The sequence below is a fragment of the Culicoides brevitarsis genome, chromosome 1 (assembly GCF_036172545.1).
Source record: "Culicoides brevitarsis isolate CSIRO-B50_1 chromosome 1, AGI_CSIRO_Cbre_v1, whole genome shotgun sequence".
Taxonomy (NCBI): domain Eukaryota; kingdom Metazoa; phylum Arthropoda; class Insecta; order Diptera; family Ceratopogonidae; genus Culicoides; species Culicoides brevitarsis.
Genome location: NC_087085.1, coordinates 18,617,012 through 18,642,920, shown reverse-complemented (window position 1 = coordinate 18,642,920; position 25,909 = coordinate 18,617,012). Strand labels below are relative to the sequence as shown.

Here is a 25,909-nt window from a genome sequence, read left to right as displayed (position 1 = left end):
AAATGTAAATAACTGTTTAGGACAAATACCTAATGCGAGAAAGTTTAGTGCGAGACAAGAAATTGATAATGCATTAATTTTATAAACATTCGCACACAGAGCAACGAGGCAACATTCCGTTCGTTGTCGACGAAGCAAAGAACACACAAAAGACACCAAAAATGTGCCTTCGAGGCATCTGATTGTTATTTCCCTGCGTATACATTTCCACGTGCAGAGACATTTCCATTTTATTTTCCGAAAATTCCTAACATATTATCGAGAGTGTCATATGCAAATTACTTCACGTTGCCGCCGCGCCGCTCCTCTGAGTGGAAAACAAGAAAGCGCATTATTTGTACAATTGAAAACCCTGAGGGTTTCTGATTAAATTACATTCTGCATACAATGCGATTAAATTTTGCTCTTGTGTGTAACTAAATCGAAAAACAGAGACTTGACAAGATTGGAAAATCCGAAAGATGAAGCCACGAAGCATTGATTAAAGTAAATCTGATTGAAAACGGCAGTAATTAAGGCAAATATGCACTAAATAAATACAGATTACATGTGAAAAGTAAACAATGCAGCTTTTGTTTGTTCAACGATACCAATTATTTGCGCTCGTCTATTACGTCACTTCACTCCACGTTATTGGTTGAAAATTCGGGGAGTTCTTCATTTGTCATGCTTAAACATAATTACAATGACAGTTCATAAAGAACCACGTCGCAATTCATGCTTTGTGAGAAATATTAATAAAAATAACAACGCTCCGTATGGAAATAATGAAAAGACGCACAAAACAAATTATTTTTGCGTCAAATCAAGGACAAACGACGAACAACGAGGTAACATTTGGCTGCTTTTCTTGTTATTATTTCAAATTTTGGGGACAATATTGATCCACTTTGGCATAAAATGCGACGAATTTTCTTCTATTTTTTTTTGTTTCTACCGAAAAATTCCCTGAGGCATAATTCGTTTATTCATTTAATGAAAGGGACTGACATTTTTGTGGTTTTCGTCTTCTGTCCATTATTTTTGTCTATTTATTCGTTTGGCATTCACCAGGATAACAATAAAAATTCAAGGAAATTTAATAAATTAAAAAAAGCCGATTAAATGATTGAGGAGGGACGACGCACGTCACGAAATTTCTTCTCGCATTGCATGCCAGAAACCTTGGCTGTTTGTTGGTAAACTTGCCATTATTATAATAGTAACAATCATCATCATGCACATAATAATAATTGTTATGCGCTTGCAAATGAAATGCATTCGCATTCACGTTTTTGCTCTCTTTTTGAACAATTTTCGTCGAGAGAACGACGAAATTCCGCCTTGCAGTGTGTGTAGAGCTTTTAATTAAAACGAATATTTATGTTATTTTATATTATCACGACATGAAAGTCTACTTTTGTCGAGTGCCACACACACAACTCGCAACTATGGGAAAAGTGCGGGAATCTGGGAGCTTCGTTTCCGGGAAATTTTTAAAAATTTATGAAAAAATTCTGAATTTTATATTTGAAAAATAAAAAAAAAAATTTTAAATTTTATAAATAAATAAAATAAAATATTATTTTTTAAAATTTTAAAAAATTAAATTTAATTTTTTTTTAAATTTTAAAAAATTAAATTAATTAAATTTAAAATTATTTAAAAAATTATTTAAAAAATATTTTAAAAAATTTTTTAAAATTAATTTAATTCGTAATTAAAAAAATAATATTTTATTTATTAAAATTTAATTAATTAATTATTTATTTAAATTAATTTTAAAAATTACTGAAAAATTAAAAAAACTTTAATTTAAGTTTTTTTTAAATTTTTCTGAAGGTAAAAAAATTAAAAATTTAATTTTAGGAAATTAATTTGGATTCCGGGAAAAAATTCGCTCCTTCCATCTCTGGCAACTAGCGGAAATTTCAGGAGAGAAATAAGTGGCGTATGCGAGGCGAGAAAAAAACGTGCAGTAACTTGAAATTAATTATATTACACTAATAAATGGGCGAATATTTATAAGGAACGGTCATAATAAAATCCACAAATAATAACAATATAATTATTAGCAGCAACACCGCAAATGACCAGCATTCATAAATTTATTTTAATTTTTATGAATTTTCTGGCGTGGAACAGTGAAAGCGATTCCTTTCATTTTTTCTTGCGCCTCTCTTCTTCGAGTGTCGTGTAATTTCCGTACAACAAACAAAACATTTTCTTATCAATCTTTACACAGGGAATATTCATGTTTTCTTTTTCTGTCTTGTTAAAAGCGAGAGAAAGAAAAAAAATAGTAACAAGAAACAAGAGAAGCAAAAAAAAAAATTACTTCCAGACAGGCAGATTTAGATCAGTTTTTGCCATTAACTTTAATTATATATACCCTGGTGAACACTTGAGGCAAACAAATATTGATTTGGTTGAGTGGTTAATGGATATTTTTTCTCGCCTTTCTTTTTTTTTGTTCTCTCCTGCGTGTCTTATTATTGTTTTGAATATATTTCTTTTAACACATCTCGTAACCTTCATCCTTCTTTTTCATCGAATTTTCCTCTGTGTGGCGAGAAGAAAGCAAAAAAAGAACGAACCTGGCCACTTTTATATTTAAATTAATCCCCAAAGTGATAAAAATAAATTGAAAATTGGTGAAAAAAAAGTTTGTTTCGTGAGGCGTGAGGGAAACAAAAGAAATAGAAGTTGGGAAGTTTTTGTTGGACGAAGAGCTTAATCGCTTTTCAAAACAAGTATTTTCATGTATTTTAATTTTCACCTTGAAAAAATACGTTTTGCACGAGATTTTAGTAAAATTATAAAAAAAATTGGAAATTTTATGTAATTTTCCAAGAATTTTCCAAGTTTTATTTTTATTTATTTATTTATTTTTTAACGAATTTTCACTTTAAATGTAATTGAAAATTTAAAATTTTTTAGAATATTTTATGTTTTTCTGATTTTACTTAGTTTTTCATGATTTTTCCACGAATTTTCCGGAGTTTCCCAATGTTGACTCTCAAAACTCTGAAGTCAAATATTTCATGATTTTAAAACTTTTAAGTTTTTCCGATTTTCTTCAATTTTTCCGACTTTTTCCATTATTTTCTAAGAATTTTCCAAATTTTCCGAAGCTTTTCACTAAATATTCACATTTATAGGTCTCAAGAAAATTTAAAGATTTTTAAGTTTTTAAATTCATTTTTATTTTCCTGCGAGTTTTCCGGGATTTTCCCTTGTTTTTTACGAATTTCCCAAAATTTTCCAACGTTTTCCATAAATTTTCATCGTTGTTAAATAAATTAAGTGAAATATCAAAATTAGTGCATTGAATTAGTAAATGGCAAAACTAAAACGAAAAACTTGAATTAACAAATGGCAACTTCCAACTTACAGACAGACAACATCATTGTCCATTTTTCAAAATAAAAGTTAAAACGCAGTAAAAAAAACTTTTCAACAAATAAATTTGTAACTTTAAGGGGAATGGACGTTGTTTACAAATTTATGCCCATATCCATGCACGAGAGTACTCCAAAAGTATCCAATAAATGCAACAACAATAGCGCTCAAATGATTTATGTGCATAATCATTCACATATAATAATAATGAACGAAACTCGTGGCAATATTTGTCCTGTCATTGAAACGTATTTATAATTACGAAATATTGGAGCGCGCCATGTCCCAAAATTTATAATTTTCAAAAAGGGTTGATTGAAAGCCAATTTTATGGCTATGTGATACTTCATCATCATATGTATACCAACTCGATACGTGCATCGTCATCGTGCGGAGGCACCACAAATATTTGATTGTTTTGGCACTTCTAATATAAATCATCCTCCGGTCAAACGATAAATGATAAAATATGCAAGTCGGTATGTCGTTCATGGTAAATAAATCTGGCTGGGGGTGAAAGTTACAATATTTTGCATCGCAAAATTAGAGGCTCAGTCAAGTGGCTTCGTTGTACGTGCGTCGTGCGCTCTCTATTATTATCGGGCAAAAGCACTATGTTGTTAACGCAGCACAGAGGAAAATGTCAATAATAAACGTTAAAAGCCTCATTATAACTAACAGTGTACTAACAGCAACATAATACATCCATTTACCAACAACATCGAGTCATCATCATCATTATTACAATAATAAAATAAAATAAAGCGTAAGTGTGTGGATAAAAGACTCGAATCCATTTCCATTTTATTTGTTATTTGTTGTGAGTTCACTTTCGTAATTGCGGCACTAAAATTCTCGCATAGCAGATCAATTTGGCAGTCGTCATGGGGAGAAGTTGCGTGCTAAAATCTCTCAATGTCACTCGTCCATTAACACACTCTCACAAATTTTCGCACTTTTTCTCCGCATTTTTATACGAAAAACTTCGATTAACATCTACTTTAATGACTGCACTGCCATTTTCCGTGTGTGTGTGCGAAATGTTCGAAAAAACATTTTATTGCAACAATAATTATATTCCTTCTCACTCTCCTCGTTTATCGTCGGAATAAGTGGTCTCTTCACTTTTATTTATTTATTATTATTCGTTTATTGTGTTATTTTTGTTATTTTTAGGTACTCGAAAAATCTTTTATTTTCTTTTTTGGGAGAGGAATGAACGAGATTTGTTACAAAACAACAATAAAAAGCCATTTTGTTTGAAGACGAGAAAAACTATGAGGTACCACATTTCAATGGAAATCTATTTTTGTTTTGTTTTTGAGGTTTTTTCATTCATGTGTCTAAAAGTTACGTTGCTGCCAAAGTGTTCAGATTTTCCCCAAGGACTAATGTATAACGGAAAAAAGAAAGAATTTGAGTGGAATGGAAAGAAAATGCAAACTCATGCTTTTTACAAATCTTCTAATACGAAAAAAAAAACTGAAGAAAAAAAATAATAAAAGTCTGAAAGTGAAAATGGTTTAGTCCCTTTTTCGGCTTTTTTTCAATAGAGATGAAAATAAAAAAAAAAGAAGAAAGGTAAAAACTTTCATATCGCACGAAAAAAAAAATAAAAATCATCCAAGAACAATTTTTTAAAGCCAACAAACAAAACGGAACAAATTTTAAATTAAACATTTATCTTAATTGAAAATAATTCAACACTAATAGACTTTTCATTCGTAAATGACTCGAGTGGAGTGTATATTCCACTTTTTTTATTTTTCTATATATTTATTATTAATGTTCTGTTGCAAAAATATTTTCTATCCTGCTATACGATTCACACTTTAAAAACTCAATTCAAACTATTTTTTGTTCGTTATTGTTTTGTTTTGTTTTTTTTTTTGTTCCTCTTCCATGTGGAAGATAAAATTCTGCTCAGTTCAGTTGCTGCTATTATTATTTATTGTAATCTACAGACAATTAATAAATAACTGGAATGGACTTGAGTACAACTAACAGCAATAATAGAGAACAAAAAAATATGAAAAAGTTGAAGTTGGATGGAATTAATAACTAAATGCAACAACAAAAAAAAGTTAAGTTGAAATTAAAAATTATTTTCATCTCATTCATTGTTGCGCTGGAATTAAAAAAAAAAATAAAATAATAATAATAAATAGACAATGATGGTTTTGTCTTGATATTTTCCATTTTTTTTTTAATTTTAAGGCTAATCCAAAAAAAAAAATTTTTTAATTCAAAAATTTTAATTTAATTTTTTTTTAAAATGAAACAAAATTTTGAATTAAAATAATTTTTTTATATTATTTATTATTTAAATAAAATAAATAACAAACAAAAATTTAAATAAATTAATAATTGAATAATTTATTTAATTTAAAAAAAATAATTTGAATTATTTTTTAAATAAAGTGAATTTTTTCGTCCTTGAATCTTAAAAAAAATAAAGCAGAATAATATAAATAAAAAAATAAATTAAAAATTTAATAAAATTGAAAAAATAAAAATTTAAAAATTAATTTTATAATTTATTAAAATTATTTAATTTTTTTCTTTTAAAAATTAATTTTTTTAACAAAATGTATTTTTATCGTCCTTAAATCTTGAAAGAAAAAATTAAAGCAGAATAATATAAATATAAAAAAAATAATAATAAATAAAAGAAAAAGTTATTCTGTTTCCCTAATTAATAACTTTTTAAATTTCTTGCAGATGCTTTTGTCATAAAGTTTTGAATTAAACTTGAAAATTTTTCCAGTGGACTAGATTTGTTGTTTTTTTTTCATTTTTTTTAAATTTCTTTTCAAAAAAACCAATATTGACGTCCAAATAGGTAATTCCGTTCATGTTCAGCCAACAACCCATATAAATGCGGAACAAACGATATTTGACATGAGCGTCTGACAACTCGTGCCTAATGAAATGGAAACAGGACATTGCTTAATTAATTTTGAATGCAAAGGATGGACACTTTTGAACATTGAACCAAAATTTACATCGCCGTCAATTCCAATTTTAATAGACGAGAATTTCACTCGCTTGAGTTTCTACGAGTTTTTCCGTAACAAAAACGGATTAAATACTAAACTCATTTATATTAAGTCCACTAAAATGATTTTGGTCAGAATATTACACATGTTCACAAACTTTTCAAACATATAAAAAAAAAATTATATAATCTGCCTTTTTTCCTTTTGTACGAAATTTATAAATAAAATGTATCCTCATATAATTGAAAAATTGTGCAAACAATTTATCTCGTTGAAAATAAAATGATTTTCTGACAAATGTGAGAAACTTGGGGACTCATCGACGATAATAAAAACATGAAATTCAATTAAAATCTAAAGTAAATATGAGCATTTTATATTCGACAGCTGTCAGGTCAAAGTAAACATGCCCGAAAAAAAAAATTGAATTTAAAGTTGAATTTAATAACTTTTAATTGACTCGCTTTTATATCGATATATTGGTTGTCGAGTATCTCTATTAAAATAAATCTCGAATTATTTCCACAACATTGATAATGCAATTGAGATTGTCTTCCGGTAGTAGTACCACGAAAAATTTGTTGGGAAACATGGAAATTCAATTATTTTAAATCCGAAAGTTTTTCCATGTGCAGATTTTTTTTTTCGTGCTAAATAAAATAAATGGAACAAAAAGGTGGAAAGATAGAGGAGAAAGACCAACTTTTTTAATTGCGCTCTTTTATGAATGATTTTAACAGATTTTGTGGTTAATGATAAAATTTTATCGGGCTTCCTTTTTGTCTAGTCTCTCTGTCTCGTTTAATTGAAACGGCACAGACCAAAATTTTAATCGAGGCAATCGACTTCGAATAAGCGCGAATTGAAACAAAATTTCTGACATGCCATCACCTCACCTCAAACAAAAATGCCATCTATCATCGCAAGAGAGAGAAAATGTCCTGCTTGGCTTGTACGCAAAAATAACTAAATATTAACATCATCGGTGCATGTCGCTGTATTGTTGTCGCTTTTTCCGTATAATCCACTTCAATTCATATCATTTCATAAATTTACTAAACAAATGGTGATGAAAATATTTGCACATTTATTTGGAATGTATAATTTTCGTGTGTGTGTGTGTGTTTGTTTATACCCCAGTTTGTTATGCTTGTGTCAGAGGTGGGTGATATCACACATGCATACACAGGACGACATGCTTTCAGACAAAATATGATGATTAAATTCCGAGTCATATTATCCTTTTGAACAACACATCATACATGAATGAGTCTTAGGGATCCTCGAAAAATTTTATTTTTTTCCAGATCGAGATAAAAAAAAATTAAATTACAAAAAAAATATTTTTAATTAAATTTAAAATTATTAAAATTTTTTATTAAACATATTATTTTTTAAATTACACAAAAGAGTCTTTAAATTTTTTTTACAAAATTTAAAAAGATTTTAGCGAAACGAAAAAAAAATATTTTTAATAATTAAAATTATTTATTTAAAAATATTTTGAAATAAATTAAAATTAAAATTAATTTAATAAAAATTTTTATTAATTAATTATTTTTATTTTATTATTTAATTTTTTTTAAATTTAATTTAATTTAAAAATGTGTTTTTATTAAAATTAAATTAATTTATTTATTTAGGATTTATTTATTAATTTAATAAATAATAAATCAATTTTTTTAAATTTATTAACTGATAAATTTTTAATTAAATAATTTTTATTTTAATTCAATTATTTAAATGTATTTACAAGAAAATGAAAAAAATTACAAAAAAATTTTTTTTTAAAGGTTAAAGGTTGAACTTTTTTTTGCAATAATTTAAGCTATAAAATTTATATATTTTTCGAAACCTAAAAATTCAAATTGCGAACCGAAGACCTAATTTAGAGTCTTGATCACTTTTTTGTCGTTTCCATTAAATTTTACTTCAAATTAAAAAAAAAAAATTTCAGGATCCCTACTGCATGCACAAAAAACACTCTCAAATACATAAAATTATTATGAATGACGAATCCTTGTCGAATGCTGTTGCTCATCATCACTACGACTCGTATTCAGGCGAAATTCGAGCATAAAGAAAAGTAAATAGATATATCAATTAAGAGTTGATTATATTGGTACTTGTATTTTGCATGTCGTCCTCATCATCATCATCGTCGTCGTCTCCTCTCGTCTGAACATCCGAGTGGAATATCATGCAAATATTAAGCCATAAATAAATGTGAATAAATTAAGTTTTCGAGTACTCTCGTCGGGCCCTCTCTTCATATATGCTCGAAAATTATTATGTGAAATGGTACTTTAGTGTCGTTCATATCAAACCATTAAAGTAATTGTCGGCAGTTTTTTACAAAGGTGAAAGCACGTGACCTACAACGCCTCGTTACATTTTTGAAAATTGGGCGTTTTTGGGAACAAAGATTCCCTTCATTGTCAAGATCGTCCGATCGAGACATCAGGAACTAACTTTAATAATCCAAATATATTGTTTACCTAATTTGTAGCTAAATCTCAAGTTATTATTATAAGAGCCCGTCAAATAATAACAATATAATCGACACGAGTTGCGGAGGCGTTGTAATTGTTATTTTTTAGATTTGTTTTTATTGTTGTAATAATCGGTACTAAAATTATCTCATAGGTCGGTCATTAGTGCACGAATGTGTGCGCGATTGTTTAAAAAGCCAAATATGGTAAGATTTATCTTTTTGTAGTACGAGGCACAGTAAATAGTATAACAAATGATTGGGTGCCAAAATGTTTTTTAATTATCATTTTTCAACGTCCATTTACTCAGTGGGATGATGTTGAATTTTTTTAAGGCCCTTGGGGTTAAAAATAAGGCCTTTTGAATTTTTTTTAAAGAAAAATATTTTTTTCCTAAACTTTTCATAATCAAGTTATTTAAATTTTTATGAATAAAAATAAAATAAAATATTTTTTTTTATAAAAATAAAATAAATAAAAATTTTTAAAAAACATAAAATTATTTTTTGAAAATTATTTTAAATTAAATTATTTTTTTTAATTAATTAAAATTATATTTTTTATTTTTTTAAATTTTTAAAAAAAAAAAAAATTTAAAAAAAAAATAAAAATTTGCCAAATTCTAAATTTCAAAAGAAATTTTTTCAAAATTTTTATTTAAAAAAAATAATAAAAAAATTAAAAATTAAAAAAGAAATTTAAAAAAATAAAAATTTGAGTATTTTTCCAATGAAAATTAAAAAAAAATATTTAATTTTTTTTTTAAATAATTTATACCCAAGAGCCTCAAAAAAGTAATTTTCTCTCAATTGGTAAAAAATACCACAACGATGTGAGATAACTCTTTTTAGTCTGTTTGTCTCTCTAACAATGCTATCGTATTATTTTTATATTTCTCTATAATTTAAGTAATTTTTTATTTTCAGATATTTAATGATCTGTCCACCCACGAATGCCTCTAACGATTATATTGTTGCAAGCTTTGATTTTTTTTAAGAGAGCTGTACAGCTGGTCATTTTCGGGCACCACAGAAAAACAATCGACATAAATTATAATTATAATCATAAAAATTTTGACGGAAGTGATTTTTATTTGATTTCGTTGAGTAATCAACATTTTGCAAGAAATTTACAAGCAGATGGTTGCAGATGATTCAAAAATTCGCAGAATTTTTTTTTTTGCATCTCAGTTCATACAAACAAAAGCGCAATTCTAGTGAAACAAGACTCTATTTACATTTTGCACCTTTTTTGTGTACCTTGAGGCAACTTACATGCAGAAAAATTTTTATGAATGAAATGTGTGCGAATTCCTCAAGCAATTCATCCGAAAAAAAAGAAAGGTTATGGAAATTGTGTGGAAAATATTTGTGTTTCCTCGTCATTTAAGCGTGGCTCGGAGCAATTGAATAATAAAAATTTACCGCAATTTTTTTCAAGTCTTTTCTTCGTGAAAAATCTCAGGTAAAAAATTTTTTTCTTTAAATAAAGCTGAAATTAAGACATTTTCACGCACATTTGCAAATAAAACAAAACATGAGCAAATAATTCCCGGCTCTTATCACATGAACACCTTTCCGGACATTATTTACATAACGAAAAATAAACAACACCCAACATAAAGTGAGTGTAATCTTGACTTGCCATGGCGCAAAAATAAAACAATGGAAGTGAAAAGGCAGAAAATTTCAAAAACAAATATATGCCAGCTTTTATGACAATTATATTTTTCCGTGTTTTTCTTTTTTACAGAGACACAGAGGCAAAAGCACCACAATGGAATGCAATTACAGTCGTGTCGCATTACATTCATTGAATAAATCCGATTTTTTTTTTGGTACTTGAGCCACGGCCAGACAAAAGAAGGAAGAGATAAAAGTTAAACTAAATTAGAGATCACCCAGGGAAAAATGAGAAAAATGTTTATTTTGTTTAAGATTTTGATTTTTTTTTGTTGGAATAATTTTTATAGGATTTTTTTTATATGCGAGAGACTAAATTCCATGTAAATTAACGATATTATGAACGTCCGTTTTTTTTTGTTGTTTTTTTTCGGAGGGTAGGGTGTGAGAATTGTCTGACATTAATTTTTAAGTACAAACATAGGATTACGATTTTTTGTGGTTTTCGGTTACATTTTTTTTAAGGGAGAGACAGACCGTTAATTAGGTTTGCCATATTAAAGTACGCGAGGGAATTTTTCGTTGGAAGTGGAAATATGATGAGTTTAAAAAATAAAAGTAGAGAGAAACCGTTGAAATGCAAAGGACACATCAAATATTCATAAAGAAGACAAAAGAAAGTATGGCTTCTTAATACGCTTTGTCAGTAATTTCGGATAAAACGCGCCCGCCATGTAAGACAATCCAATTTAATCGTTTATAAAAGTTTCAAACTTTTACCTTTTTCGATTTTTTTATTTTATTTATTTATTTTTGTTCAAATAAATAAATAATAAAATTTAATTCTATGAATAGCAACCCACTTGGAAGTGTTAAAAAATTGGATAAGGAAACCCATATATGTCACATTTGATATTCTTCTAGACAATCTTGACATTTGCCTTGTGCCGTATTTTTGGGGTAAGATTTGCAGCGTAACTGACAAGGGTTCTTTTTGAAGGTTATTCAGCTGCTTATCAGCTGACGGTCGCGCTCAAATTATTATTTGCCATAAATAAACCATCACTCATCCGAATTTTCGCGGAAGAAAGGTGTAATGATACGGCAGGAAATGAACTCATTTCCGCTAAAATTAAATTTTTTTTGGTCGTAAATTTTAGGCAACCACTTTTCTCGACTTTATTGATTTTATTATATACAAATTTTTATGTTATTACTGGTCCGCTCTTTAAATAAAAACTTTTTATTGAGAAAATTTGAAACACGCGAAAAAAGGTAGCAGCAGCAATAAATTAAAATTACAAATATTGAATGAAATATTGTGTTTGAAAAGCGCTGCGAAAAAAGGGCAAACAAATCTTTTTAAACGGTCGTAACTCAGAGAGGAGAAGAAAAAGTATAAAATTTATTGCGGGGCAATTTTAACATTTTTACCCCGAAATTTATATATTTAAACAATAATTCGCCGTTTATATGATAAATTCCCGAATCTGACACATTTAGGAGATCAATTGTTTTTTTTACTTGTTTCGCCTTTATTGACGCCTTAGTCGATAAAAAAATTTTAACGTTCCAAAAATAAAAAGAAAATCGAACGTTATTAATGTCAGAGAGTTGTCAGTCAAGTAGTCAGTGTTAGGCGCGTAGAAGCAATTTGTCGAAAAAAAATTTTTTTTATGGTTTTTCTCAGTTGATGACAAGAAAATAAAATATAATATTGACAGAGAGTGTCTTGTTTCACATCGAAGATCGAAGCCCACCCAAATATGGAGAAAAATTATGTTTATTGACGCAAACTTGTTTGTTCATGAAGCAGCTTCGTCATCGTCGTCATTAATAATAACGCTGTACGAGGTTTTGCGTCTCATCATTAATATTGATGGTTAAAAGTTGTTGGCGTAACAACAATCAACGAAGGAAATTTTTTGAAATTGAAAAAGTTTTTTATCATTATTACACCTTTTTAGATATCTCGCCTTGCGTTATCGACGAAAACCAAGTCCCCAAAGGTGCATTTTTGCCGAATAAAAATAATAATTTTAAGCCTCGGGCTTTTTGTTTGACATGGGTGACATTAATTTTATTGTTCAGTTTTGTTTTTATGAAGTTAGAAACAATTTGGTGACACCTTTTTCGAGTTTCCGTAGAGAAAGCGAACATCTTCAACAAGTTTCTTGAATATTTTAGCAAAGTCTACAGAGCAAAAGTTAGGTTTGAATAAAATATTATTGGAAATTTAAATTAAATCTGAGAAAATTGGCAGAAATTACGATGATACAGAGTCAAGAAAAGCTGTGTGTGTGTCGCCATAGATATCGAGAGAAGAAAGGTATAAACTCCTTTAATCTCCTACTAATTTATTTATTTATTCAATTTATTCAGATTAAATAGTTCATGCTATTTTAGCCTTTAGCATTTTGAATTGATTGTCTTTGTGAATTGAAGGCATTGAAGAGACATTATAATAAACAAAACATTGCGTTGAATAAATCAAACAAAAGTTGCCTCATGCCAAAAAGTGAACAAAATTTCGCGAAAACTCGTTCGAGCAAGACTTTAATTAAAACATTGAAAATGATGATGACATGAAAAAAACGTAAATTCAATTACCTTGTTTGCTCATTTGTTTGAACAACTAAATTAAAGGACAATCAAAGTCAAATAAGCAAACAGTACAAAATTAGAATCCTGATAAAGTTTTTTTTTACATGCGACACACCGAAAACTATTAGAATGTCAAACATGTTGGCTTTTACTTTTAACCCAGAAATGTCGCCCAGAGTGGGAAAAAGGATGTACGGTGCTCGTTTATGCATATAATCATTTATTTTGTTTACTTATTGTTGTTCGTTTCGGAGGAAATTTTTTTTCTTGTTTTTTTTACGAGGAAGATGGCGATAAGTTACAACACTAGTGACATATATATAAAGGCACATCAAGAAAGAGAATGGGAAAAAGACATTAAAAGTGTTAGAAATAAATTATTTAGTCGCATTTTTATTAAATGTGAAATTATTATTTTTTTTTAATTTTGGAATTTTAAGAAAATTAAATATTTTTTAAAATTTTTTTTTAATTTGCTAAAATTATTTTTTTTATTTTTAAATAATTTATTTTTTGAAATTTTTGAAAAATTATTTTTAAAATTTTGAAAATTTTAGAAATTTTCTTAAAAAATATTAAATATTTAAAATAAATAAAAAAAATCTTCAAATAAAAAAAAAAAATATTTTTTTAATATTTTTTAAAATCGCAAAAATTGTTTATTTTTTTTTAAATTGTTATTTAATGAAAATTGTAAAAGTATCTAAAAATTAATTAAAAAAAATTAAAAATAATTATTTATTTAAAAAAATCTACAATTTAAAAAAAAATAAATAATAATTTTTAAATTTTTAAAAATGTTTTTTTCTTAATTTTAAGATATTTTTATAATTTTAAAGTGAAAAAATTTAATAAATAATTTTTATGCAATTTAAGAGATATTTTTAAAATGTTTAAATATTTTTTTTTGATTTTAAAATTTTTATATTAATCTTAAATATTTTTTTTAATTCAAAATTTTAATAAATATTCTTTAAAATTGATAAAAAAATTATTTTAGAAAATTTCAAGAAATATATTGTTTTAAATTTTAAGAATTAATTCAAAAAAATCTTTAAACTAAAAAAAATATTTTTAATTATTGGTTTTTAAATGATGCGTAATTTTTTTTTTTTTTGAGCTACAGACTCAAAAAATTAAATTCCTCCACATTTTTTCGAAAAAACTTCACAAAATGCGGTGAAAAAAGGAAACAAACAAACGAAAACTGCCATCACATGTCTGTTATTGCTCGTTTTCCCATTTAGATCTAATCATTTATGCATGTGCCCCAAACACACACACACACTGACGACAAGTCGCATATGTGTTAATACGGAGCAAGTAAAAATATCACGTTGTCATCCAACAAACACTAAACTAAATCATTATAATTTATTTTGTTGACCTACATTAATAATGTACTGCTATTTTTTCTTCGTTCGTTCCGTATCCTGCCATTCCTTCATTCGTCGTTGTTTGTATCAAGCTTTATTTAAATGCCTTCAAATTTATTTGGGTGGACGAAAGAAAAAGGATTTAACGCTGATATTGACTTTGTGACACTCTGTGGCTTCCAAACGTCACAGAAAAAAAATAAAAAAGGGTAAATTTAGGATTAGGACCATTTGTCTCGGATCTCCGTAAGAAAAAAAATTGCGACTTAAGACAAAAAAGTTAATCGGTTTCAAGATTTTTTCACACCCAGTTAATGCCACAGTACGAGAATATGCGCGAACAAAATATTTTAACGACATGTGAAATCATAACAACAACAAATGACTTTGATTCAATTAACCATTTCACACGCGAATAATCGTGCAATGTAACATTTGACATTTTAATTTTATTTTTGTCGTCTGTCGATTCATTATTATTACTTAATTTATATTTATACAAAAAGTGTGTGTTCTGGGTATCAGCTGTCATCGTTCTAACTACGCGCACACACAAAAAAAAAGTTAGTTTGAATAAATATGCAGAAATGTCGGTCGTCGCTCGTTGCCTTCTTCTTGTTCATTTCTTCGCTCCGTACTCGATTATGAATAAATTCAGAGGTTAATTAAGTGTCAAACAACGTCGTTTATTAAATTTTATTATAATTTTAGGTTTTTGTTGTCTCTAGTTTTTTTTTCTCGTCTCAAAAAATTTTTTTTCGTGGAAATTTTCTTTGTCGCACAAAAGTTGTCATGCAAACGTGGGTGCAAATTGTCTCGTTTTAATTGTTTGTTGCCTTGATTTTAACTCGATTCAGATTAAAGTTCATTGAAATAGTTGGCAAATCGCAATTCACAACAATAAATCAATCTATTCTATTTTTCATTCAAAAAAAAAGTTTGAGCCAGGCACGAGTAAAAAACTAATGAATCAGCAGAAAAAAAAGCAAACCACAAAACAAGAGTTTGCAACAATTTTTTTTTTTTTCATTATTTTTCGACATACATATGTTTTGTATTGTATTCCAAAAAATTTTGTGCTGACCTAATTAAAATATGCTATAAAGTTTTAATTGATTGTGAATATTTCCACAAGGGGTTTTTTTTGTGTCTATTGTTATAAATTTTGGGCAACAAACCAATAGTGATCATTGAGTATGAGAGTGAATGACTGAATGATGAGCAGATGTGTAGCTGGAAGACATTGTTTTGGGGCTCAAATTGATTTTTGTTTAATTAAAAATATGAAAAGTTTTAAAAATTTTGATCTTTTAGGGCAAATTTTTTGAAATTTCATCCAAAATAGATAAATATTTTTTTTTGTTTGAAAAAAAAGTTTTTTTTCCCTAAATTAAATCAAAGTTATTAAAAATAATAATAATTAAAATAATAAAAATCAAAAATTTTAAAGATATTTATTAATTTAAAAAAAAAATTAATGTTAACTAAAACAAAATTTTTTTTATATTTTTAATAATATTTAATTTATTCAAAAATTTTTTATTTTGAGTCCGATAATTTTTTTGTGTAATAAATAATTTTTTTTCTTAATTCCTTAATTTTCCTCAAGCTATAGACATTAAAAAGATTAATTCTGTAAACATTTGATATTTTAATTTTTTTTTTTCATATTTTAAACAAAGTAATTAAAATAATTAATTATTAATTAAATCAATTAAAATTAATAAAGAAATTGATATTTAAAAAAAACCTTGAGTAAATTCTAAAATTTAAATTGATTTTTTTTGTTTTCAAAAAAAAATATCAAAAATATATTTATTTATAATTAAATAATTTAATTTAATTTTATAATAATTTTTATTTATTAATTAATTTGATATGATTTTTTTAAATAATTTTTTATAATTATAAAAATTCAAATTTTTTATGCAAAAAATCTGTTATAAATTGCAACAAATTTTTCAATCATCTCTTGAACAATCAGGGGCCCGCGCACCGATTCGACATCTTTTTTTTATTATATATGTTTTATCTTTGCTTTCACACCTCATTTCATTTTCAATTTCGAAGCAACTTGGTCCCGTTCCGTGCACCGATATGTACAAACAACACGGCATTATTGCACCAGTCAAACTTAAGTAGTTTAAATCCCAAAATAAATGGATAAACTTTTCAATATTTTTGTGTGAATATGTGCTTGTGTCTGTCTTTTCTCAACAAAATAAGAAGAAAAAAAAGAATATGAGAAAAGAAGAAGAAAAATTCTAATCCACCACGTCGATATTATTAAAAAGACTTATGAAAGTTTTCGGGTTGTATGCCGTAAGCTACTAAAAAACGGAACAAGCACATCTCAAACACACTTTCAGAAAAAAAGGAGGAATAATACGTAAATTTATTGAAAGCATTTTGGCTTAAACTTGGAGCAAAGAGAGGAAGAAAAAGAAGAATTCAGCAAACAACATGAAAAAATCTAATAATATATGCACTATTTGTGCAAGCATGTCGTTGTTGTTGTTGTTGCAAAACTTTTTTTTCTTCTTATTTTTTGTTTGTTGTTTAGTGGTGGCTTAGTTTCATAACGAAACATTTTAGATTCAAAAAATAAAAAAAAACTTTCAAATTTGTTAGAAAAAAGCTCGGTTTACATTTCCGAGAGAGAACAGAGCCAATGTAAACCCGGAAATGATGACAATAGCAACTTCCGACAACATTCGACAACAAACGTTAATCCTCTTTTTCGACATAATCAGGCCACAGAACGTACGTAATGCAAATAAATGACAATAAAGAGAGCAAGATTAAGGCGGAAGCTGATTTTGCATTCAATTTAAAGAAGAAAAAAAATTCGTTCGAAATGCAATTCTCTTGTTTTCTCGTGTATTTGTTTGACAAACAACTCGAAGAACTGATGAATTTCGTTTCGCAGAAGAAAAAGTTGAAACAGGATCAACTAATTTTCGTGAACGTTTTCTTATTCAATAAAAAAAAAATTTTTTTTTCGTCAAACCACAAGCTGCGAAATTGCGAGAAGAAGACTTTTATCTTTTTCTTTTTTTATGATTCTCAGAAAAATATTTATATCTGACAGAATAAATCTATGATATCAGTGCCTTTTTCCAAATAAACACACACACACACAGTCGCAGAGCGAGTGAAAGGAGGAAAAAGGAATCGAGTTTAAATATTCAAATGTTTATAAATAATTCAGGGCTTAAGGCGATAATATTGTGTGTTTGTGTTGTGCCACATGCACTGTGCACGTTATATGTTGATATTTCTCGAAAAAAAAAAATTCTCGAAGACGAGAAAAATTTGTACATAAGCAAAATTTATTGTTTTGCATGTTTTTTCTTCTTTTTGCATCTGGGGGTGAGACTCAAATAGGAACGAGAGAGTAATGCATTTTCTCTATCCATGAGACATTGGGTGGAAAATTTACTTATATTCAAAAGAGCACGCAAGGGGGACAAGTATGCAAACAGTGGCTCATAAAAGAGTGCAGCTAGAGGCAATTTTCCAGCCAAATGTACGCAAAAAAGGGGGAATCAAATAAACATATGTCAAATTTTCCTTTAAATTGAAAAGTTCCTTGAAACACTCGTGCCACGCATGAAAGTGCAATGTTTTTCACGAGATGTACACTTTGTGAATATGCATGAAAATTAAAATTGGAATACATGAAAAGACCTGCAGGGGTAATAATTAATTGGCAGTTTCCTTTTACAATTGCGACACACGGGAGATAAGAGGAACCCTCGTAAGTGCCTTCGTTTGTGATTCGAAACTCACTTATTATTTATTATGTTGCGCAATTATTTTGAACTCAGTGGAACGAAATGGAATTTTTTATCCAAATTTTCATAGGAAATGATTCTCAATATTTAAAAAAAATCATAAAATTTGAAAAAAAAATTCTAATTAATTCTTTAAATTTTCACAGGATTTTTTTCCACTTTTTATTTTATTTTTTTATTTTATTTTTTTTTTTTTTTTTTTTTTTAGAAAATTAGTATGAATTTTTTTTCATAAAATTTTTGAATATTGAGATTTTTTCAGGATTTTTTTTTATAAAAATTTTCACAAAATATCTTAAGTCCAATTTTCCAATTTTTTAGAAACAAAAAAAATGGAAAAAATTTTTAATAAAACCCTCTTTAATGAATTTATTACAAAATTTTGTTTTTTTTAATTTTTTTTTTATTAAAAATTATTTTTTATTGAAAAAAAAACTCGATGAAAAATTTTTATATTATTTTTTTTTTAGTTAAAATTAAAAACAATTTTTTTTTCATAAAAAAAATCCTAATTAACGCTCTTTAAATTTACATGAAAAATGTTTGTAAAATAATTTTTTAGAAAAAATAATTTTTTTGTCAAAAAAAAATAAAATGGGGAAAAAATATCATTAATGTAATTAAATTATTTTCCAAATTTTTTATTTACTTTTTTTTTAAACATTAAAAAACATATTTTTATGAAAAAATTTAAAATTTAGAAAAACTTAAATTATAAAAAAAGTGTATAAAAAACCATTTCACCCCACGGGGAAAAATAAAATTGAAATTATTTCCGTCTTTTGAATTCTAGATAAATTTCTCGAACAATCAATAACAAATTTCCTGTGACAGACTGCTTCTTGTCCAGTGTTAATAGGCCAATTACAATGATTTGATGATATTTTTATTGTTATGCACATAAAATACCTCCAACATCGAGGCAGGCAAGAAAAAGGTCATCAACAAAACTTTTTTTTTAAACTCCTTTTTTTGTTCGGATTCAAATCATTCAAGTGAAGCATAAAAATTTACGAGAGACTGGAGTACCAACGAGTAATAAATATATAAATTTTTAATTTAATTTCTTCGTGCCGGTAATAAAATCTAATTTTTATGACTTATTAACTTTCGTTTCTCATTTTTATTTGCAAGGAACAAAAAAAAAGACTATCATCTGCATCCTCTTCTTCGCCATTTATCGATAAACGTAGCGGAAAAAAACGAACACAAAACAATACAAAGTAAATCATAATAAATATTGTAAAAGGTTAGGTAATTGAACGAAAACAACGAATAAAAGCAGAAATGAAGAAGAGGAAAAAAAAGATTGTAATAAAAATAAAATAAAAAAAAATGTACACAACGTGAAAAAGGTGCCTTTTTCATAATAGACTCAATTTTCTTGATTTCTTTCCCGTGCGTGCGTGAGTATTTATGAAAATGTCAGTCATGACTTCCTGTCTTTTTTTTTTGTATTTTTTGCGTGAAAGACTTGTTAACTCAATTAAAAAAATATTGTTCATTTTATGGCATTTTTTTCGCTTTTTTTTAGAGAAAAAATGTAATAAAGTCGAAAAAAATCAATAAACTTACCTTAATACTGTCATAACAAGCTGTAACACGTCCATTTTGTACCTCAACATTTGCTGGTGGATGTGCAAATTTGCATTCCGTGTCGACACGTGTACATTTATTCCTTTGAAATTCACGGCAAACCTCCAACTGGAGCCAACGTGAATCTTTGCCGTTCAATAAATTTGTCATATTTACCATTGTGGCCATTTTGAATAAATTTGAATTTGATTTTCTCCTTTTTTTTTATTTATAAATTGTTATTATTTGTAATATTATTTTGCTTTTGCTTTGTCCGGTTGTCGTGTATTTTGATATTTTATTATCAAAATTATTTTTTCATCACAAGTACTGGGATAGGATAAATTTTTTCTTAGTATTTTTTTTTTGTATCACAAGATCAGTCGATGTTTAAATTTTTTTTTATTATAATTATTTGATTTCTTGGGGGGCTTTTGCACTTTTTTCTTCGTAATATCACTTTTTGTTGTTGTTATTGTTGTTTTTTATGGCAAATAAAGGACTAGAGTTTATTTTATTATTAGCGAGGACGATCTGTTGTATTTTTTTGCAAATTATCAATGCAATTAGGAAACTGTTTTTTTTATTTGAAGGAATTGCGATACAAGTTTGCCTTTTAGGAGAGATGCAAAAGCTGAAAAAGCAGTGAACTCAGCAGCAAAAGGATTTTATTTCGGTAAAAGTTTTACTTTTGAGTTACTTCTGATACTGTTGTGACAAAGTTTGGTTTACAAGCCAGTACTACAGCAAAGCCGGGGATTGTTTGGTTCTGTAAAAGAAAAAAAAAAAAGAAGAAATTTAGTTAATGAAATTTTGTGTTTGTGGACAAATTTGTTAATCCATGTCTAGCATGCGATATTTTTAATATAAAAGTTACTGAAAAAAAAAATCAACAAAGCACGTTCGATATTCAAATCAGCTCGTAATAGACTTCTATCAAAATAATAGACATCATTTAATCAAAAAAGAGAACAAAAAATACAAATAGGACGTTGTTGTCGTCATTGTGTCTGAGCACACTCACTCTCCTCTTCTTTTTTCCTTCCAGTCACTGTATTTTATTTTTTCCACAAAGAAAAAGTTTATCTTTGTAATAAATAGACGTTGACTAATTTTGTGCCGCGCGTTCCCTGCCAACCAATCTATTTCCCATTATAAGTGATGTCATTTATAATTTATTTGATGAAAAGATTTTTTTCCGATAATTTTTTGTTGTAATTCTGATTGGGAATTGAGACAAGATGGTTGTTGTCTTGGTTCCGCTGATTCCGTTGATTTTGCTGATTTTCAGCAGAAAGTAGAGCAAAATGATAATTTTTCATCGGTGCCAGAGTAACTTATTGAACAATTCATTCCACGCAAATTCATGACTCGTATTTACTTCAAAAAAAAAAAACTCATTTATTACAAGTCATTCTATTATTTTTTTTTTTGGCACACATAAAGTATCAAGGACAAGCTTTTGTTCCATTCGGTATTGTAACGAAGCAGCGAAGAAAGATTTCATGTTCATTAAGGAGCTTAACACCACCACCGACTATATGCTGCATGTTGTATAAATTGTGGTGATGTTGTTATTGTTGGCGCACAAACGGTTTACATGGCGGCGCGGCATGGTTGCGTGCGTCACGTGTGTGTAGAGCAATGGATGTCATTTTAGCATTTGGCCTGGCTTGTGTTGATAAACAAAACAAGTAAACACGCAGGAGCTATGATGAAGCGAGGTATTAATATGGCGCACGTTCCCTTTTTTTTTTGTAAAATTTTTCTTTTATGTTTGTTGCGACTTGAAATCTATATGAGCTTTGTAACGCAATAACTTGAGTTTGGATTTAAGAATCTTTGTGGGGAATTTTTTAGTCAGTCAGAATTAGTTAGGAGAAGGTTTAGGAAAAGAAAAAAATTGAAATGAAGCAAGGGAAAATTTGTGAAAAATTATTTAAATTTTCCAAATATGACATGTGAGATTCATTGCATACCCAGAATAAAGTAATGATATTTTTTAGGCTCTGGAGTTACAAAATAAGTAAAATAGAATTAAATTTCATAGACGTCTCTATAAAATGCCATTTGGTCATGCCCCATCAAGGACTGGAAGCTATGTTGTGATTTTTTTTTTTTTTTGTTAAAATCTGTGCCTTTGTAGAGTCCCTTTAAAAGTTTATAAAATTTTGTATGTAACTTAAGTTAAAAAAAAAATTAAAGTTTGTAAAAATTAAAAAAAAATAGCTTTAAAAAAACTTTTTGAAAGCCTCAGGGAATTAAAAGCCCTTTATTTAAGTTAAAAAAGTTTAAAAAATAAATAAATAAAATTTGTAAAAATTCCTATGAAAATTTAATAGGGCTTTTAACTCCCTGAGGCTTTCAAAAAGATTTATTTTTCTTTAAAAAGATTATTTATTTTTAAAAATTTTAAAAATTTTTTTGAATTTTAAACTATTTTTTTTATTTTTGAGCAGTTTTGAAAAAATATATTTTTTCAGTAAATATTTATTTTTTATTAATTTTTTTTAGTAGGAAAACTTTATTTTAAAAGTGTCTAAAATTTTTTTTTTTTTTAGAAACGTTGGAGGCCCTAACTTCCGATTGGGTGGTTGCATACTTCAAAAAGTATTTACGGGTAGAACGAAGCTTACGGGTACATTAGTTTAAATGCTTCAGGCGCAAGAAATTCTTTAAAAAAATCTAGAACCTAGAGACGCTCTTTTTTTGACACAATTACCCAATAAAACGTCTTTCGGAACAAAACGTGCGCGATTTGCGGATATCAATCTCTTTTCAATCTATATACTACCGGGAAGCACGTTATCGCAAATCAAATACCGAAAGAGAGCAGAAAAAATATATATTTTCAGTAAATAGTCATTTATTTATATGACATCGTTACCGTTGTGTTGCTGCTGCTGCCTCTGCTGAACTACGTCACCCCTGTCTGTTATCACTCATGTAATTCAGATAATATCAGGCATTTTCCTTCAACGCCACGTCAAGAAGAATTGCCAAGACGCAGAAAGAAAGAAAAAAATCCAATGTCGCTTGTGTGTAATTGTCTAATCTAATCACGTAATCTAATTTACAGTGTAAACAAAATCAATAAAAATAATACCGAAACTACCTCTGTGCGACAAAGACGAAAAAAAAAAGTCGTTTGTCCCAATTTTTCTCATTTTTTTTTAGGTAGGCGAAATGAATCGTGTACTACTACTAAATATTTGTTAAAAAAAAAAGTACGACATAAAGAGGAATCCCAAAGTCATTTCTGCAAATGGCAAGCAATTGTTTCGTGTGCGGTTTGTCGTAAGCTCCGTAAATCCGTTAAATTATTTCTATTGCCGTGGATTGCCAGTTGCTCCAGTTGCCAGTTGTTGTTGTTGAAAAAAAAAATAAAATCTAATAATATCAATAGCCATCTTTTTTAAGCGTCCCCCATCCGCAAGTAAATGGCCGGTGTGACGACGGAGCAATTGCGAAAGCATAACGGAAAGCGAGGAAGTAGTAAAAATGAAAGGTGTTGCTTATTTCCCTTTTGTTCGGATATTTTTGGGACATTAGCATTAAAGAAAATTGAAGTCGCATCATCGTGATTTTAATTATTTTTACAAGTTGTCTTTAAAGGGTTGCTTTAATTATTTATTTAAAAAATTTTGTAAGAGAGATTTTTAACGTGATTGCGGAAAAATAGGTCAGAAATGACATTTAATCGTGATTTAAATCGCTTTAAAAATTCTCGTTTAATTTTTTTTTTAATTTACTCTTAACAACTCCGTCAACGTCTTGCAAGACAAGCCAAGCCAAGCAAATAAAGTAAACAAATAAGCAGGATAAAGACGATGTTTTACGTTACGTTTCATCGCCATAAGGAATATATTTTTTTTGCGCTTTATGTCTGCGCGTGTATAAGCGAAAAATTGTAAGGCAGAGAAAAAATAAGCGTTTTACAAACATCTGCACATATAGCGACACACACCCGAGGTGGTATTATGTTACGCGCGCAAGTGAGAACCGACACAATATATTTTCTTATCACATTACCGGAATTTATGAGGGAAAAGAAACCCGTAAAGTAAAAATTCGCACAAAAGTAAATTGCTTGTTTGTACCTCATCTCGTGCTTGCCTTGCGTTCTTGATTATTGTGGCATATTGTGAAGGAGCGAACGGAACTAGTGGCAAGTTTTTTTTTTCAAAAGATCTGTGACGAGAACGAAGGCGATGACAGAAGAAGACGAAGAAAAGGTGATAATAATAAATGTTTTTTTTTTCTTCGTCTTTTTTCAGGAAATATCCGTTTTCCTTCGCAGCTCAAGCTCAAGTAACTCTATTGTTGTTTCATTGTGATTCTTCGTCTTTTTTTGCTGTTGAGAAAAGAAAATTCAATCAATCCTGATGATAGACGAGTAATTTAATTTAAAATATCAGGTGGTTGACGAGTTACGTGAAAAATGTTCGTTGCTGGCCCAAATTATAGACGTCCAGAAAAAATAAGTCAACAGCTGGTCATTATTAATTATTATTACAGCCATGGTCCGTGTAACGAAAACTAACTAGTAATTTTTGCCAAAATATTCCATGCATCACACACATGCATTGGACATCCATCCGTTAATCATATAATAAATAAAATATAATGATGTACATTTATATTTTGTCAGATCTTTTCACAAAAATTAAACAACCATAAATAATTAATTAAGAGCATCCTCTGTTTCATCTCTTTTCGATCGTGGAACGTTCTGTGTGACGTCTCCGAAAAATCAAACTATAATTATAACTGTTTTTTTTAGTAATGACACTGTGCGACAAATTTTTCCAATTTGTTTTAAAAATTCTGAAAATAATTGGGAATTAAAGAGGCCTTAAAATATTTAACACATAATTTTTAAATTTTTGTGAATTTTTCTATGAATTTTTAAAAATTGAAAAAAAAATTATAAACGATTTTTGTCAAATTTTTTATTATTTTTAATTTAAATCTGTTCAGAAGTTTTAACTTAAACAACAAATATTTTTTACTGTTTAAAAAAAAAATAGTTTAAGGACAAAACAAAAAATTATTTAAAAAATAATTAATAATAAAATTTTATCAATTTAAATAAATAAATTAAAAGGTTCATTAATTTTTTTTTTAAATTTGAAAAGTTTTGAAAAAAATTAATAAATGTTTGAAGCGAAGTGCTTGGGAAATTTGTTAAAAAATTTATTTTTTTTACAAATAATACTTGTTTAAAAATTTTCAAATAAATAAAAATTAAAAACAATTTTATACAAAATTAAAGAGCCTTGCTAAAAAATGTTTCCAAATTTATTTTTTTATTTTTAATCTTTTTAAAGAAATAATAAATTTTTTTAAAATTTATTCAATTTAATTATTGATAAAATTTTAATTATTTTTCATTAATTTTGATAAATTTAATTAATAAATATTGTATATGTTTTTGTAAAATATTTTTATAAATTTTAATTTTTTTTAAATTATTTTTTTTTATAAAATAATCAAAGACTTTAACAAATCCTTGTATTATATTTTTTTACAATAATTAAATTAAAAATGTTAAAATTATTTAAAAATAAATATTTTTAAAATTTAATTTGTGATTAAAATCGATTTAATCGAAAAATTGTATTTATTTACTTTTGATTAAAAAAAAAATATTTAAAAACTATTTTTTATTATATTTTTAAAAAAATATTTAAAAATAATTCAAAAATTGCCAAATTAAAAATTATTTTTGTTCTTCTATCATTTCCAATAAGTTCAAAAATTAAAAAAAAATGAGAAATTTGTCACTCAGTGTAATTGTTATAATTTTTACGCGCTGCTAAATTCGCATAGTTTTATTGATCATAAAAATTTAATTGAATTATCATTCAATTCTAAAAAAATTACTTGCACGAGAAATATTTAAGAAAAGAAAAAATTAAATAATAAAATTGTCTCTTCTTCAGATGAAGACGAATCAATTCAAACAAAATTACGGGGCAATTAAATTTAAATTTGTCATATTTCATGCGTATGAAATAAATGTTATTCTTCACTGGTTAACGCTTGAGAGGCGCTTTTGTT

The 25,909-nt window shown here is 27.4% G+C and overlaps 1 protein-coding gene across 9 annotated transcripts in view; it reads right to left on the bottom strand.

The window, feature by feature from the left end:
• Positions 1-25,909, bottom strand: part of LOC134827305 (mucin-5AC) — a 213,444-nt gene that overhangs the window by 87,506 nt on the left and 100,029 nt on the right. For all 9 annotated transcript variants that reach the window (XM_063839896.1, XM_063839897.1, XM_063839895.1 and 6 more), the window contains exon 2: positions 19,847-20,615. In XM_063839896.1, coding sequence (XP_063695966.1) covers positions 19,847-20,035 — 189 coding nt within the window. In that variant the 5' untranslated portion in view covers positions 20,036-20,615. The remainder of the gene's footprint in view (positions 1-19,846; positions 20,616-25,909) is intronic.